Here is an 18,600-nt window from a genome sequence, read left to right on the forward strand (position 1 = left end):
AGTTTCTTTTCGATACATTTACTCAAATGTTTTCTCATTCTCCATTTCGTGTGGAGTTTACAATACTGACAGTGTGGTATCATCTTTCTCATCTGATGCAACACCAGGCACCACGATTTTTTAGCTGACAGTCAGCAAAGGTGAGAACACGGCAGCTGTATAGTCAATAAAAAAAAGGTGACGGCTCTGTAACTGTACCGTGTAATTTATATTAAGAAAATGTTCAGTTATTGCCTATTGCCAGTAGAATTATTTTCCACCTGTTCATCATAGGAAATGATTTGTGAATGTATAATGTAGATTCATAGTGAGTAGTGAGAGGAATTATCACAATTATCACAATTCACAATATCACATTATCTGTAGTGAGAGGAATTATTCACAATTTAAAAAAATTTGCAACTGGGTATTTTTATTTATTTTGCACAGAGTTTGGGAAGTTATATGGAAAAGAAGCATTAAAGACCCATTTAGCCCAAATGGAAGATTGCAATTAGAAACTCAGAGAATGTAATAAGCCTTTTATTACAGCAATGAGTGGTAGTTGTCTTTGACTTAAAAATAAGAACAAATTATTTTACTAAATCCAAGAAAACTGATCTACTAATAGTTTTCTACACTGAGGTGGGTAAACAAAAGAAGGAAGTATTACAACAAAACTATTATATTATTGCGATGAAATGGAGATTTATTATGGTGTACAGAGTTTCCTCATATTCCTTCAAAGTCCGCTTCATATAGCAGGCACCAGTAACTGAAAAGTATTTTGAACTTCAGTCCAAGTAAAGCATTATAATCAAATATACTTCCCTTCACCACCAAATTAATTACTCCTCAATGCCGCAGATTGTGCTGTATCGAGCTACTCCTTCCTTTAGCCATATTGTGCCAGGGAGTTATTTTCCCCCCAATTTATTTATTTATTTATTATCATCCCAATGATCACACTTGTGATATAGGATTTGTCAGGATACATTTCAACAACTATATAATATCTTAACAAAATGTTTTTCTATGCTGAATTCATATGAATCTATCTTATGTTTAATACAATATACAACTAATAAGTGTTTTTATAACATAATTTCTTATGTGCTTAACAGACCTATTCCTTGATGTTGTGATTTCATTTGTCACATTTATGATATCATATATTCTTATACAGTTGAGCAGAGCTATTCACTTATCCTGTAGTGACATTTGTCAAGCATGTGGTTCTTTATATTCTAATACAGTTGAGCCTAGAAATTCACTTACACTGTATCAACATTTGTCAAGCATGTGACTCTTTACAACAGTTTTAAATTTATCTTCATTTTCCAGCTCTTTGATATGTTTTGGTAGTGCATTAAAAAAGTTTGATGCCTTGATTACAAACATGTTTCTGACTTCGGGTCCTTGTTACAGCTTGTAAGGGGAGATCTTTACATTGCTGTGTATCGCAATTATGATAGTCTGTATTGGTTTTAATTTTGTCCTGATTTCTTTTGATCATCAACAGAAATTTCAGAATGTATAATTATGGAATTGTTAAAATTTTCAATGCTTTAAAAAGGGGCCTACAATGTGTTTGAGGTGGGCTCTGGCTCATTATCCGAATAGCGCATTTTTGCAATTTGAAAGTCTCATTTAGACGACAATTTATTTTTTCCCAGAATACTATCCCATAGGACACAATGGACTGAAAATAGCCAAAATATACTAATCTGGAACAGTCATTACTACAAACTCTTGAAATTATTCTACGTACAAAACATGCTGAATTTAGTTTTAGTGCTAAGCTCACCAAATGGTCCTTCCAGTTTATCTTCTCATCACTGTGCATACCGAGGAATTTTGCACACTGTACTCAAGTTGTTTGTCCTCCATGGTGGCATTTAGGTCATCATGTTCACTTATTTTTCCATATTGCACATAATTAGTTTTTTTTTTTCATTCACTGTTAGCTTGTTTGCACTAAACCATTTTTGTATATCTTGTAAGACATGGTCCACAGCACTGTGCAATGACTGCTTCATATCACTAACTATTAAACGTATCATCAGCAAATAACACGATTCTAGCTTTTCTCTCTGACACCCGGATATCACTAATGTAAATGAGGAATAGCAAAGGGCCTAATACACTTCCTTGGGGTACTCCTACAGTGACCTCCCTTGGACCTGACCTTAGTTTAATTTTTTGGTTAATATTTGGTGCTGTAATTTCAACTACCTGCCTCCTCTTTTCCAGATACGACTCAAACCACTTTTTTACCGGTCCTCTAATACCTATAGCTTCACGTTTTTCCAAAAGTATGCTGTGGTCAACAGTGTCAAAGGTTTTTGACAGATCTAGATTTAATCCAACTACACTTTTTCCCTCTCTCAATTTACTGATTATTTCTTTTGTGTATTCCAGTACAGCTGTTTTGGTACTTCTCCCAGCTTGAAAACTGTGCTGATTACTGTTTACCAGATTGTGGATATTAAGATTAAGGTTTTACAGATACAAATGAAATATAGAGTCACACATGTAGTTTTCTATTTTAAGCTTAATTCTCTTTTTCAACAGGGGGACGACTTTAGAAATTTTCAGTTTCTGTGGAAACACTCCCTCAGCCATTGACACGTTTGCTACGTGCACCAATGGTTTCACTATTTGATTAGCTGTTTTCTTTGCTATTATTATTGACACCTCAACTACTCCAGCTGACATCTTGGACTTGAGACTTTTAATCATTTTTAAAACTTCCTTTTCATATGTTGGGACTGCCATCATACTGCTGGGTGCCTTGGGTGCTGCTCTCCTCATCTGCTCCCCAAAATTCCTGCTTAATGTCTGGGGTGTATTTAAAAAGTAATTATTTATATAACTGGGCATGGCATATTTATCTAACATTTTATTCTCCTCATCTTTTAGAATAATTTCCTTATCTTTGATAGGTACCCCAGTTTCTTTTCTCACAATTTCCCATGCTATTTTAGTTTTATTTCTGGACTGTTTTATTTCCATGTCATTACTTATTAACTTTGCATTTGCAATTACTCTGCAGTATATTTTCCTATACGTTTTGACATATTCTATAAAATCAGTATCTGCACACTCCCTCAACTCTGAATTGAGTTTTTTCATTTTTTCACACGATTTATTAATGCCAAGAGTCATCCGAGAACCTGACTTTATGTGTCCATTAGACTTGATTCTGGTCAGTTTCTTTGGGAAACACATATCAAAGTTCATCAGATAATTCGATGAAAATACACTATATGCCTCATCTGTACTTGTTTGTTTCATAACATCTAACCAGTTTTTCTTTTCTAAGATACTTATGAACAGATGACAGCTGTCCACAGAGAAGTTTCTTTTGTAAATATTATTTATACCTTTACCGTCGTTTGACCTTAAAGGGATTTCAATGGTGAGAGCATTGTCGTCAGACAATCCTAAATCTATGTTACCTCTATTTCACAGAGTACCTCTTTGTCAGTTACTCATCTAACCTTCAGCTTTCTTCTGTAGCACCATATTTCAAAAGGATCTGTTTTACTGTTGTCTGAATTGCTTATCAATCACGTTCCAATTACATACAAGTGTAGACTCCACACAAGTGCCTTCAGGAAAGGTCTCCTAACATAAACGTAAACACCGCTCACGGATTAGGCCTCAGGCCTGTTCTGGCTGGCCAACTGCTGCCTAAAAGGCACTACGAGGAGCGGTCTACGACGGTGGAACGTGTGATCGGCATGCTGACAATTGCTCCAGCCGTTGTAGCCACCAGATGAATCCTGATGATGCTGTTGCTTCTTAATTTGACCTCACAAGGGCTGAGTGAATACCGTACCATATCTCCCTATCTCAAAAGATATCTGAAGAGGTACCAGGAATTGAACCTGCGACCTCCACACTGAAGGCAGCAACATTAATCGTTTGGTTGCAGAGGTGGACTTTCTGACACTTAAGTTTGAATTTGATGTTAACAGAGTCCTCTTTTTCAGAAATGCTTTTCTTGTTATTGATAACCTGCATTTTATACATCCTCTCTAATTCAGCAATTATGTTATTTTGCTACTCAGATAACATAACTCCTCCACTACTTTTAGTGTCCAATTTCCCAATCTAATTCTCTCGCCACAGCCTGTTTTAATTCGACTATATTCTGCTACCCTGTCTTGCTTTTGTCGATGTTCGTCTAATATCCTCCTTTCGAGACATTATCCGTTCTGTTCACCTACTCTTCCGAGCCCTCTCCCGACACTAACAGAAATTACAGAGTCATCAGGAAACCTCAAGCTTTTAATTTCTTCTTCCTGAACTTTAATTCCATTTTCAAATTTATTCCCAGTTTCCTTTACTGCTCGCTCAGTGAACAGACTGAACGACACCTGGTTTAGGCTACAACCCCATCTTCCTCGCTTTGCAGCACTGCTTCCCTTTCGTCGGATCCGCACGTGGCGGGTGTCATGGAATAGCGGGTGCTTAGACAGAGAGCAGATACGATTAGAAGTATGCACAATCACAGTGGCACTGCTGTTTACGTAAATTCGTACAGCATGTCCAAGAGATTCCATTAGACAGAGCCTAATCATTATAAATGATCAAAATACAGAAATGCCACTATAACCTTCACTCATAGACTACTAGTTGGCTCATTGCAGTGTCTTCTTATCCAGTTCAGCAGTGGTGCTACATACGTGTATGACCAGAGATGTGGCTTCAAGACGGCAGCGGATGCGTTCTGCCTGGCACGGTATCGATACTGTACGGCACTGCAACTTTCGTGCCCTTAAACTCTTACATCTGCAGTCTACTTTCTGTACGTGCCATAAATATCCTTTCACTCCCCGTATTTTATGCCAGCTAACTTCAGGGGCAGTATTGCCCTGTGTGTTTCTACATTTCTCTGGAACCCAAACTGACCTTCCTCCAGGCCAGCTTCTACTAGTTTTCCCGTACCTCTGTAAGCATGATGGCGTGTCAATAAATAAGTTGCAAAACAGGCTAGAGACAATAAAAATCGAAGTAACTTCCTGAAATTTGTTTCACTTTGCTACATATTCACACTGTACATTCAGACACTTATCCCACCTTTTTACAAGCCTTCAATAACTGGCAGCAAAGAAGTCTTCCGAGGGTAAGTTGGGACCGTAGGGCAACTGTTCAAAGCATTCCCAATTAAATATCGGTAACAGGTCCCGTATTTGTCTTTCTGTACGAGGGCAGGCACTGTCATCTAGAGGAATCACTACATTTGTGGTGAATGGTGTGTCAAGAGTTCCCACACACTGGTGCAGTATGACACGGCATTCGGTGCCTCACCGTGAGGCCGGAATTTCACCAGTACAGCCCTCACGTGTCCCAAAACGTGGTGAGCAGAATCTTGCAGGCTGATGGAATGGCCTTCAGTGTTTTTATTGTCGAGGAGGTAGAATGCTTCCGTTCCGTGGATGGTCGTTTGGTCTCTGGTTGAAAGTGGTGAATCCAAAACTTGACCCCTGCAACAATTTGTGCCACTAAATCCTCTCCTTCCCTCCTTCCTTCCCCAGAGCATCGAATGAGGTGCTGTTGAGAAAAGCCCATTATATTCATTTTGTGCTCCTCAGTCGCCATGCTAGGCAACCACTGTGCACAAACTTTATGAAACTTCAGCTGCTCACCCATTATAGTGTAAGCTGTTTGACACGAACAGCCTACAGCACGTGCTACGTCACTGATCACCACATACCACTCGTTACGAATTATCTGCTCCACACACTGCTTCTCGGTTTCAGTTGCAACCACTGCAGGACAGCAAGCACGCTCCCAATCTCTGACGCTTTGCCTTCCCTTTATAAACTCCTGATCCGAGTGAACGCAGATTTCTGTGATAAACAGTTGTCAACATACACGGGACCCATTTCACGATACACTTCCCCTGTGAACAGCCCTTCCACCCACAAGAAATGCACGACCACATACTATTCTACTTGTGTACACTTCCCTGCAGCCTCTAAATGTGTACACGTGCCACTATCTGCTGGCAAAGTATGTATGCGCGATTTAAACACAGTATAAGGTAAACTGATATTTGTGACTTATTCGTTGACTTGTCCTCACGGTGTCAGTATTTTGCAACAATGGTTTAGTAAACCGTTGGTCCAGTAGAATACACAACCGTAAGTACAGCAACTGCCTTCTCTGGAATTGGAATCGTGACACCCTCCTTGAACTCGGAGAGTATTTTGCCTGTTTCATACACCTTACGAGGTCTGTTGAAATAATTCTAGAACTTTGTCCAAAAAATTTGTCTATGCTTACCTTCTATTTCTACACGCTCTCTTTCGAAATACTCTCCACCACAATTGATAACACCGCTCGCAATGTCGTTTCTACATGTGGAAGCAGTCCTGGTACGCCTCTAGACGGATTACGCAAAACGCTGTTTTAAAATCTTCTTTTACATCGTCTATCATTGCAGATCTTCGTCCTTTCAAAAGGGATTTCAACTTCGAAAATAAAAAAAGTCCACAGAGGCCAGGTGTGGAGAGTACGGAGCATCAGGCAGCACAGTCATTTCATTTTTTGTGCTACAGTCGTGCAGCAACAGGGAGAGATGTGTGGACGCGTTATCGTGAAGCGAGAGCCGTGAACTGTCTCGCCACTTTTCAGGCTGTTTCCTTCTCACATTTTATTGGGCTTCGTAACACGTCCCAATCCTACCATCGGTTAACAGTTTGTCCCTGTGGAACAAATTCGTGATGAAGATGAACTAATCATTCAAAGTCAAAGAAAACTGTCCGCGTCGCTTTGACATTTGATCTGACCTGATGAGCTAGTTTTGGTGTCGGAGAATCCTTCCTGATCCATTGTGAAGATTGAACCTGAGTCTCAGCATCATAACGTAGACCCACATCTCATCACCCGTTATGATACTCTTAAGGACCATCTCATTCTCATTTGTGCGATGCGAGAGCCCTTCACAGGTTGCATGGCGAAGATCTTTCTGGTCTCAACTCACGAGCTGTGGGACGAATTTGCTGGCAACACATAGCACTCCAATATGCTGTGTCAAGATTTCATGACACGGTCCAATTGAAATGTTACATTCTTCCGAAATCTCTCGGACAGTCAGTCTGTGACTGGATCGCACAATTTTGTCGATGTTACCGACACGAGTGTCGGTGGTAGACGTCGGAGGGTGTCCCGAATGAGGGTCATCTCTAACTTCTGTCCAGCCATTTTTAAACTGTGTCAGCCATTTGTAACACAGAGTACGACTTAATCACTCATCACCGTAGGCTTCCTGCATCGTTTGGAGTGTCTCTGCAGATTTTCTTGAGTTTCGTGCACAATTTAATGCAGATGCATTGCTCCTCTAGCTCTTCCATCTCGAAATTCACAAACTGTGCAACACAACATTCTACTAAATGCAGCACTCAACAATAACTAACAGAAATACAACAATGAAACACATTAAACATAAGCATACGCAGATGCCAACCACATTTCACTCTAAATTACAAATGTTCTGGAATATTTTGAACAGACCTTGTACACACACAATGGAATAGTTCTGTCATGGCTGACTCTCCCAAGGATCTCAATAATTCTGAGGGAATGTCATTTTCTCTAGGGGCCTTATTTCAACCTTCAGTGCTCCAACAAATGCTTCTCGCACAATAAGATCCCCCGTCTCATTTTCATTTACGTCATCATCCCTTTGCTTTCAAGTTGATTTCCATTGTAAAGTCCTTCTACACACTCCTTCCACCGTTCAGCTTTCTATTCTTTGCGTAGTACTGGCGAGCCACTTGAGCTCTTTATATTTGTACAGCTGTTTCTCTTTTCTCCGAAAGTCATTTTAATGCTCCTCTACATGGCATCTATCTTTCCCCACAGTAATGCGTGCTCCTGTAGCCTTGCATTCATCCATTAGCCATTCCTGCTTAGCAATTTTGCACTTTCTGTACAACTGACACACACACACACACACACACACACACACACACACACACACACACACACACACACACACACACACTAAGAACCACAAGGGCCTCAAGCAAACCATCATCAAACCGAATATCAGAGAAGCCAGTGAGATAGCTTTTCGTGACTGTTCATACATACAATGTGGATCTAGAGCACAGACAAACGTGACACAGCCTAAGATTGATGGATGTCAGAAGCATAAATAAATGCTACAGTCTCAATCAATGATGATACGCTTTGGCCTCTTATGGTTCTCAGTGGCTCATATAATTTATGGTTGTATAATTTTATCAAGCAGTGTAATATAATTAACACAAATTTCCTTATGTCTCTCAGTAATTCACATACATTTGTAAATTGATTAAACATGTCCTATTTTTTATGTGTAATTTATGCAGTATACTCCTGATTACATGTTCACATGCAAAATTAAATAATTAAATACAAGTACATTCTAAATTATTGAAAATTAGATAAAAATTTAAGAATTTTTTAAATTAAGGAACTTAGTACTGTAGAGCAGTACAGGTCATTGTCCTAGGAAGTATTATTATTGATGCTGAAATTTATTGACTGCACGGTACTATGAAATATCAAAAATCAGGTTGTTCTGCAAAATAAAATTTCGTCACAAACACTGACTGTCTATCCTAGCATTTACCCCATCATAAGGCACTACTATTTAACACGATTTGGCAGATTTTGTTTTTATTTTAAATTTGAGGCCAGATACCCTTCCTGGTGCCACAGTCACCAGTTAACGTCAGGGAGGAGAGCTGTGGCTGCCACACGACTATGGAACGTGTAAACTTTGTCCTTTGTGTAACCGTATATTACAGATATTTGTACCGAGTGGAGATTGGGGACCAGCCCAGCATTTCCCTACACGAGTGCAGGAAACCGCCTAAAAGCCACACTCGGGCTGACCGAAGTACCAGACCACCGGTTCCCAACCCCTCACGGGACTCGCCACTCTTCGTCGGGTCCGTGCTCGGCTACCGTGAGGCCGCTGCCTTTGCAGCACGGTTTCCCTTCGGTGCTGCACGTATATCCTCACACTGTTCTATTTCTTCTCCCTCGGGGAACGTGTCCGGAATGTTTCTGGAAAGGTGTTTTGCATTTTCAGTGGCCAATATCAGAACAGTCTCTGCACTGTTTTTATTTCTTTTTTCTTTCCTTGTTCCCCTTCTCCTATCCTTCCTCCGTTTCGGCGTTCGAGGTCCTCCTTTTTTCTTCTTCCTCCCCTCGTAGAGGCCGGGCCTGAGGAGAGATGATTGCCCGAGCTGCTAGCTTCTCAAATTGCCAATTGGAACGTCTTTTAGGTGTTCGTGAGGTGCAATCTGAAGTGTGAACAATTGTCTGAGGCAAGTGTGTCCCCTTCTGACGTGTGCCCCCCAGTAGTAAGGAGCACGCCGTCGGAGATGCCGAAAATCATTGGGGATTTTCTCGCAACGAGCCAATCGTCTTCACCTTCAACGTCTACAAAACATAAACGGAATGAGGCCAATGATTCAAAAGACCCTCCCAGCTGCACCACGGTTCCACGTGGTTTCACATATTGAAGACGGTCAGTCACTACGCTAAATCCGTATATTACCTGGAAAGGTGTCGATGCAACTGCTGGCCCTGTGAACTCCTGCTCTCATTTACACAATGTCACTTTGCTTTCAAAGGCTACTTCTGACTCGCAGGCGCGACACTATTCGCAGCTCCGCTCCTTCGCGGCTATCCCGTCGGTGTCGAGGCCCGCCGAATGCGGAATTCTTCCTGCGGTGTTATTTACACTACACCGCTCGACGGTCTGACTGAGGCAGAAATCCGAACATACCTCTCCGATCGGAGTGCCATCGCAGTCTATCGTGTGATGAAAAAGGTAGATGCCTCCTCAGTGCCCGCACGCACTCTGTTTCTCACTTTTGACAGAGTGGTTCTTCCGTCAAAGATCAAAGCAGGTGATGAAGTTATCACAGTCAGACTGTATATTCCAAACCCGACGCACTGCTACCGGTGTCACCGTTACGACCACACCTGAGAGTCCTGTCGACTCCCGGCCAGATGTGTAACCTGCGGTAGTGACGCTCACGAGGGCGAGTGCCCACCTCCTTCTCCCTGCTGCAACGACAGCGCTGACGACCGTGCCAAATCCTCCCGCGATTATCCCGCGTATCTCGACGAGTCGGCTGTCCGGGAGATATGAGTGAAGGAAAAACTGCATTACCCGGCTGCTCGTAAGTTGTCGGCTACTCGTAAACACCACGTCCTACCGCCTGGCACCTACAGTATCGTTCTCGCTCTACGGAGGAACCGGCCGTGCAGACGTCCAACCTAATATTTAGCACCGCGATTGTGAAATTGCTCGGTGTCCCGGTAGCGTCCCCGTCTCCTCCTCCAGCTGTGCGACAAACTTTCGCCTCCCAGGGTTAAGCCACCTGCTACACAACCGGCAGGCATAAAGGACAGAAGGAACACTCCTACAAAGACTTTGTACATCCCTCCAGCCAGCCGACATCAGAGTCTTCCTCTGCCAACCGGAAAGGCTCCGAGAAGTGGAACGGAGGCGGCCGGTCTCCCCTGTGACGCTGTCGCCACGTGATACCCTCACCTGGCCGAAGTCTGTGTCGCCGGTGTGCACTCTCGGCTGTTTTTCTGCCCTGGAATACGCAGGCCAACAGACGGAGAATGCCGACACTCCTGTAGACTTCACGGAGTGGGATGTTCCCGCTTCCGTGTCCCGTAGTGACAGGTATACGTAGGCCGGCACTTGGCAGCCGCCGAGGTGACACCCCTCCGTGTTTTCCTCGTCGTGACTCTCCTCTGGTGGAACGTTTGCGTTCTTCGATCCGACGACGACAATTTATGGGTGGTCTTAGAATCACAGTGTCCACTCGTCCTCTGCCTCCGGGAAAACAATATTGCATCCTCACGACCACTTTGAGCTCTCGCATTTCTTTCCAGTCTGTTTTGACCTCCTCCCCCTCGTGGAGGAGCCTTGTAGCTCGTACGGGATGATGTTTACAGTCGATCCACCTCTCCGATTACCCATCTCCAAGCTGTTGCAGTTTGCCTTTTCTTTCCTCACTTGACCTTTTCCTTCTGTACCATTTATGTCCCTCCGTCATTTGATATCGCCGGGGCAGACTTTCTAGAGTTTATTGGGCAGCTACCTCACCCCATTCTGCTGCTCAGTGACTTTAATGTGCATCAGCCCCTTTGGGGTTCTACCAGAATGTGTCGGAGAGGTGACCTCTCGGCTGACCTTCTCAATCAAATTAACCTCCTCTGCCTTAATGTAGGAGCACCCATGTTCCTTTCAGACTTCACGCACACCTATTCCCATTTGGAGCTATCCTTCTTCACTGACTAGCTCGCCCACTGTCTGAGGCGTACGTTCTCTGACACGTAATCGAGTGACCGTTTTTCCCGTGTAATATCCATTTGCTGACTCCTATCCCATCTACGTGCACACCCAAATGGCAGCTTACTAAGTCTGACTGGAGGCTCTACTCCTCTCTGGTGACCTTCGACAAACATTGTGCTGACCAGGTAGAGTATCTTACAGATGTTATCATTACTGTGACACAACATTCCATTCCTTACACTTTCTCTTCACCACGCTGCGGCCCCCGGTCCCTCGGTGGACCGAGGCGTGCCGCGACGCAATTTGTGTGTGGACACGTGCTCTCTGCATTTTTAACCGTAATCCTACAATGGCAAACTGCATTCATTGTAAACAGTTGTGTGCACAGTGTCATCACCTTCTTCAGGACAGCAAACAATCTAGTTCGGTTTCATTCATTAGCTCTTTTAACATTCCATCCCTCGCCCACCATGTGGGCCAATCTCTGACAGATCTCTGGGATTTTCGGTCCTGACAGTAGCAGACAATGTCACAGTGGACCCTACTGCTATCTCCGACACCTTGGGCTGCCATTTTCCTGCCTTCTCATCCGTCGGAAATGAGTGGAGGAGGCTCGGGCAGGGCAAGCACTTTCTGCTTAACATGTACGACCGCATCTGGGCAGAGGGCACATTTCCCACAACGGCTCTCGATCTTCCACCATAATCGAGTCCGTCAACACGAGGTGGCGAAGATGAGGTAGCCGAGGAGGTGGAAACGTGGGTTCAACTATGCCAAGACTGCTCGGTAGCTACAACAGGAAAACACAATTAATTAGCAGGAGTACAAAATAAGAAAGAAGTTATTACTTAACTTTGCTGCAGTCCACGATCAGTTGGTCATCAATTATAGAAGGTGCGACTAGACTAAGCGTCTGTAGAATGACATAATATACATGTCAAAAATCGTGCAGTGATGACTTAATGTCTTGTAATCTCAAATGTCGAATCCGGTGAATTTGAAGACTAACTTGGAATGAAGCAACAAAGACTCGATGGCAGCAATACTGAGCTGCAGATGATGACTAACGTCGGCACTGGCTGACCACTGAGCGCGGCTACGAACTGTGGACTGGCACAACTGCATTACTGTCCTGCTGCACACGAAATGGCCCAGCAGTGCCTCGTGGCAAGCGTAAGTACTGTGACTGGCTGTGTACTCTTTGGCTAACACAGCCATTCTTCTGTTCCATTTATTGAGAGAATCACATCCGGCGGATCGGTGTCTCAGGCGGTGGTGTGGTCGTATGACTGATGACATCACATCCCCGATTCTGGCATGAAGCCACTGTCATACCCATATCTAAGGCCAGTAAGGACAAACACCTCCCTTCTAGCTACTGCCCCATTTCTCTCACCAGCTGTGTTTGCAAGGTGACGGAACATATGATTCTCGCAATTTACTAAACATTGCACACTGTGGATTTAGTTGCTGTCGACCATCTCTTCATTTTGTCCACCCATCTCATGAACGGTTTGCTGCGGAACTCCCAGATTGTGGCCATGTTTTTCGATTTGGAGAAAGCCTACGACCACTGCTGGAGGACCGGTATCCTCTGTCCTCTCTACAGGTGGGGCTTCGGTAGCCGCATATCCCATTTCCTTCAGGAATTTTTAAAAGACCGAGTTTTCAAAGTACGTGAGGGTTCTGCCTTGTCAGACACCTTTATCCGGGAAAACAGTGTGCCTCAAGGTTCCATCCCAAGTGTCGTCCTCTTCGCTATCGCCATTAGTCCCATAATAGCCTGACTCCCACTGGACATCTTTGGCTCCCTTTTTTTCGACGATTTTGCATCTATTCCAGTTCTCCACTGACTCGGCTCATCGAGCAGCATTTTCAGCGATGTCTCGATCATCTCTACTTGTAGAGCACGGACAGTGGCTTTTGTTCTTCTGTTGACAAAACTGTTTGTACATATTTCTTGTGGCGCAACCGGTTTCTTCCGCCATCTTTGCACCTCAGACCTGTACCTCTTCAGTTTGTTGAAACTATGAAATTCTTGGGTCTCACGCTCGATAGGAAACTTTCTCGGTCCTCTCACGTGTCTTACCTAACAGCCCACTGTATGCAGTCCCTCAATGTTGTACGTGTCCTCAGTGGTACTTCCTGGGGAGCAGATCGAACCACCCTCCACTGTTTGTACCGGTCCGTTTTCCATTCAAAACTAGACTAGGGGTGTTTCGTTTTTGCATCTGCACATCTGTCCCTCTTATCCTGTTTCAATACTATTCACCACTGTAGTATCTGTTTGGTCACTGGCACCTATTCACTGGACCAGCTGAGAGTCTGTATGCTGAAGCTGCCAAACTACCGCTATCCTACTTTCTCCTCAGCAGGTAAGCACACCGTTTGTCTGCCGTGCAGGCCACCCACCCTATGCCTCCTTCTTCAATGACTCCTTTGATCGCCAGCATGGGGCACGTCCCTTTTCTCTGTTACCTCCCGGAGTTCACTTTCGGCTCTTCCTCCGACAGCTTAACTTCACAATACCTGCCACTTTCCTGACGCGTGTGAACCCTTCACCAGCTCGACTTCACGCAGCGGCCCGTGTTCGCCTCAGCCTCCATTCGCTTCCTAAAGTCACTACCTCCAGCCTTGCTCTATCGCCTTCAGTTTCACGACCTTCACACGGAAATTCACAATAGTACCTTTGCATTACTGACAGCTCTCGAACTGACCGTGATGTCAGGGGTGCCTTCGTCATTGGCACCGACATTCTACATTTCTGACACGGGTGCGTACGACCCTGCACCCTGAAACAAAAACAGAAGACCTGGTCATTAATCTGCTGCACAGAGCTGATCCGTGTCTGGTTTCCCTCACTGTCATCCGAGGTAGCACGCTGCAGCTAAGCTGTACGAGAAGCTGCTTCCTCGACAAGACTAATTACACTCTACCGTAATGATAAAAAATTACAGCTGAGAACATGACATCTGTCTTCAGAGTGAGACTCCAGATGAGGAGAGAAGCCAGTATCAAGTAGTATCTGTCCCAGACAGCAACAGGCATCACACAACAGAGCTTGGCACAGGCTCCTCCATCATCTGGGGTCTCAGTCTGAAGTCAGTTTAATGACTGAAACCAATTACTGACACCAGATATAAAACAAATTTGTGATCCCGGTTGCTACTTTTTATTATTCTATTAACCGTGATTGCCGAGTTTGGTCATTGCATCAAAAATTCTCACACTACAGAAATAAGCAAATTGTCAATTGCATCTTAATCAATTTCACCCAAATTTGGAAGACATGCTGCTTGCTGTATCACATTCAGCACTATGGCAGTTAGAACTTCCTAGCTTCCACAGGAGTGGTTATATGGGCACAAAAGGGTTTCCTACCACTGACATGTAGGCTGCCCTGCATGACTGGCATGTCATGTGAGTAGTATCTGCACGACTTGCAGTGGCACAGCTGAGCAAGGTGGGGTGGGGGCACAGGAGAGACTGACGGTGAGAAAGGGAGGAGGAGGAAGCTGAGAGAGAAAAGGGGAGGAAGAGATGGGCAGAGAGAGAGAGTAGGGAAGAGGTGGGAGTAGGGAAGAGGTGGGAGGATGAGGGAGACAGGGAGAGGAAGAAGTGGACACAGCGAGCGAGAGGAGGACGTGTGTGTAAAATATGTGTCAAAAGTGTATGTGACCGAAGCCACAGGGAAAAGGCTAGTTAACGATAATACGAGAAATGTAACCTACAATATAATTTTAACAGGTAACTGTAGTCCAAAACTAAATTAAAAAATGAAAAAAAAGAAACATACCATGTATAAACTCTAAGAGTGATCTCAAAGCAAGATGAGAGGTCCCACATTGCTACATTTTGAATCACGTGCACTTTCTGTTTCTCAGAAGCACACGTATCTTTTAACCCGTCCAATCCCTCACTATAAAGTACAGAAAACAGGAATTGTCCATCTGGTTAAAAACAGTACTCGCACAAGTGGGCCCTCATTTATATCTCACACTATAGCTGAAGGTTCAACTTACCGAGTAGTTCATCTTCTGACAGCCGTGAAGCTGCAAAGTTCCTGCAGATCTTACGTAAGATGCGAGCTCTGGTACCGCGCATCATCGTAAGTGTCCGGAGTTGTGGCATCATACCGGCTGTCCGTAAGACCTCTCTGTCCGTCTTCTCACACCTGCAGTGGGCGCACTCGGAGCAGGTGACACCGCAGCAGCTCCTCCCATTCTGTGCCCTGCAGTGTGAGAGGCGCACAATGAGAAACACATAATGATCGAATTCTTATACTTTGACGTAAGTGTCGTGTGTAAAACTACTCTCGTTAACTGTGTAGTCCATTTATAGTGAATTAATCCACAAGATCTTGAAAGCAGCAAATACTGGTGCCCAGGTTGACGTTCCTCGACTTTTGGAAGATGTCTGACAGGGTTCCACACTGTAGCCTAATAAACAAAAGATGAGCGTACGGAATATTGGACCAGTTTTGTGACTGAACAGAAGAGCTCCTAACAAATGGAACATAGTATGCCATTCTTAGTAAAGACAAACCTTCAGACATATTAGTAACCTCTGAAATATCCCAAGGGAGTTCTTAAAAGATGTCATTTTCACTTTTAGCTGTAACTGTTTTTATTGTGCTATTGCAATTTTGGATTATAAGCCACTGTCTTGTAACAAGAACCGACACGACTTCACTGTGCCAGTACTGCAAACAGTTAAATGCGGCAGGAAAATACAGCTGTTAGTTTTCCTGGGGGCGTGCTGCCTCTACTGTGTAGTTAAACGATGATGGCATTCTCTTGGGTAAAATATTCTGGAGGTAAAATAGTTCCCCATTCGGGCCTCCACGTGGGTCCGATAAGGAGGATGTCGTCATCGTGAAAAACCAAACATACAATCTACAGGTGAGGTCATAGACTGCTAGATCCCTTAATTGGGCAGGTAGGTTAGAAAATTTAAAAAGGGAACTGGATGATTTGAAGTTGGATATTGTGGGAATTAGTGAAGTTCTGTGGCAAGTGGAAAAGGAGTTTCAGTCAGGTGAGTACAGGACCATAAATACAAATCAAATAGGGTAGTGCAAGAGTAGGTTTAATAATGCATACAAAATAGGAGTCCATGCAGGCCAAAAACAGATATGAAGCCAACATTCACCACAGTAGTACAGGTTTATATACCAACTAGCTCCACAGATGATGAAATAAAAGAAATTGTTCAGACACATAGTTAAGGTACAGAAAAATTTAGTTGTGACAGGGTACTAATTCCTGCTGTCGATGTGCACTAAGGTCGTAAGCTGAAGCGAAGACTTGTTACTTTTCATATATCAAACAATCGAAACTCGAGGTACGAACACCAACAATGTAGGAAGAGACGGACTGCTAGTTACCATAAAGAAGACACATCAGGTTGCGGTCAGATGAGATTAAAAGGCGCTCACACATATAGCTTTTGGCCACAGCCTGTGTCAGTAAAGACACACACACACACACACACACACACACACACACACACACACACACACACACACCATGCACACATGACCACCAATCCAGCATCTTGGGCTGGAATGCACATCACATTGATCACATTGGTTGCAGCAGCTATTTGGAGACGTAGGGGCTTGCACAGGAAAGAGTGGCAGGGGGAAGTGCATCACACGAATCTTTGGAATGAAAATCAGAACAATAACAACAATACGGCACTGAATCTTAAGTGTGACAAAGGCATGTAAGCCAAAATTGCAATAGCATTATAACAAAGGAAGTTGATACCCCAAAGGAGTGCTGTAGGACCGTAACTATCCACAGAGTGTATAAATGACCTTGTGGAGAACATCAAGAGGCCCGTCAGTCAGTTTGCAGATGATGACTGCAGAGGACTGACACTTGGTGCAGTGACTGTTAGTTGACCCCCAAAGTAAACAAATTAACATATTGTGCATAAATAAACAGAAAGACCCATTACTGGACAATTACACAATTGCCAAACAATCCCTGGAAGCAGCCATATTTATTATGTTGGAATATGTGCACAGAGCATTTTAAAATAGAATATCCTTGTAAAACTAAGTGTAGGAAAACGTTGATGCCACACTGAGATTAGCTGACCACCCACAAAGGAGCTAGTCCAAAAGTCCTCGTTCAGCCAATACAGTGGAACCTCACTTAATAAGCAGCTCCCACAATGTGCAATTCACATAATGAGCTAAACAAATTATTAAAAACAGACACGCATAACAAGCACGAGTCATGACGATTTAGTGCAACATCACCAGCCGTATGCACGCGGTGGGGGAAACGGTTGCCAATATGAGCAACTTTCATTGTCAGCAGCAGCATATCAATAATGTCTTTAGTACATACCACAGTTCGGGCTTAGCGCTCTTTCTGCTACCCACCTTACTGCAGCTTGCAATCACACATTTTTTCTAAAATAGTGTTCCCACAGTGTTTTTTATGCACAAATTTTAATAAGCTTCTTAAAAATGTCCCAGAAGCTAAAGCTGCAAGAATATGACCGTAAGAGTAAGAAAATGACCTTAGAAATGAAACGTAAAATAATTGAAAAATGCAGACGTGATGTGAGCATTGCTGATTTAGCATCACCTATTTGCACTATCCTCAAGAACCGGGACAAGATTAAGGAGATAGAGGCTGCAAAGCGAGTGACATGAACATCCAAACAATGGTTTCGTATTCTGGACGATACTGACAGGTTGTTCCTTATACGGATAAAATGGATAAATGAAAAGCAATTGCAAAACACTATTAATGAGAACGTAATATGTGAAAAGGTGAGAATGATTCACTGAAGTGTTTAAGGGAAGCGGTGGGTGGTCCGAGAAGTTTAAGAGAAGAACTAGCGTCCACTGCATGGCGGACACAGAGGCAGCAGAGAGCTTTCATCAGAAACTTCAAAATGCTCGTAGATTCTGAGCGTTATCTGCCACAGCAGGTTTTTAATTGTGATGAGACAGGTCTGTTCTGGAAAAATACACTGAAGCATACCTTTGTAAGAGCAGGGGAGAATGCATTACCCAGGTGTGAGACAACCAAAGCCGATCTCACACTGCTATTCTGTGCCAATGCGAGAGATTATTTGAAAATTAAACCTCTCCCTGTTTACCATTCAGAAACTCTTCAAGCCTTCAAAAAGTGTAAAGGGCACAAGAGCAGGTTAAATGTGATGTGGAGATCCGACAACAAGGCTCGGGTGACACACGATCATTTTTGTGATCAGATCGACGAAGTGTTCGGTCCTTCGATGAAAAAATATTCTCTCGAGATTAATCT

At 43.5% G+C, this 18,600-nt stretch overlaps 1 protein-coding gene across 1 annotated transcript in view; it reads right to left on the reverse strand.

Moving 5' to 3' along the window:
- Positions 1-15,360, reverse strand: part of LOC124619757 — a 71,193-nt gene extending 55,833 nt beyond the window's left edge. The window contains exon 1 of the mRNA XM_047146336.1: positions 15,331-15,360. Within this exon, the coding sequence (XP_047002292.1) occupies positions 15,331-15,342 (12 nt within the window). The 5' untranslated portion in view covers positions 15,343-15,360. The remainder of the gene's footprint in view (positions 1-15,330) is intronic.
- Between the last annotated feature and the right edge of the window lie 3,240 nt (positions 15,361-18,600).

This window comes from Schistocerca americana, chromosome 6 (assembly GCF_021461395.2).
Source record: "Schistocerca americana isolate TAMUIC-IGC-003095 chromosome 6, iqSchAmer2.1, whole genome shotgun sequence".
In the NCBI taxonomy this organism is placed as follows: Eukaryota; Metazoa; Arthropoda; class Insecta; order Orthoptera; family Acrididae; genus Schistocerca; species Schistocerca americana.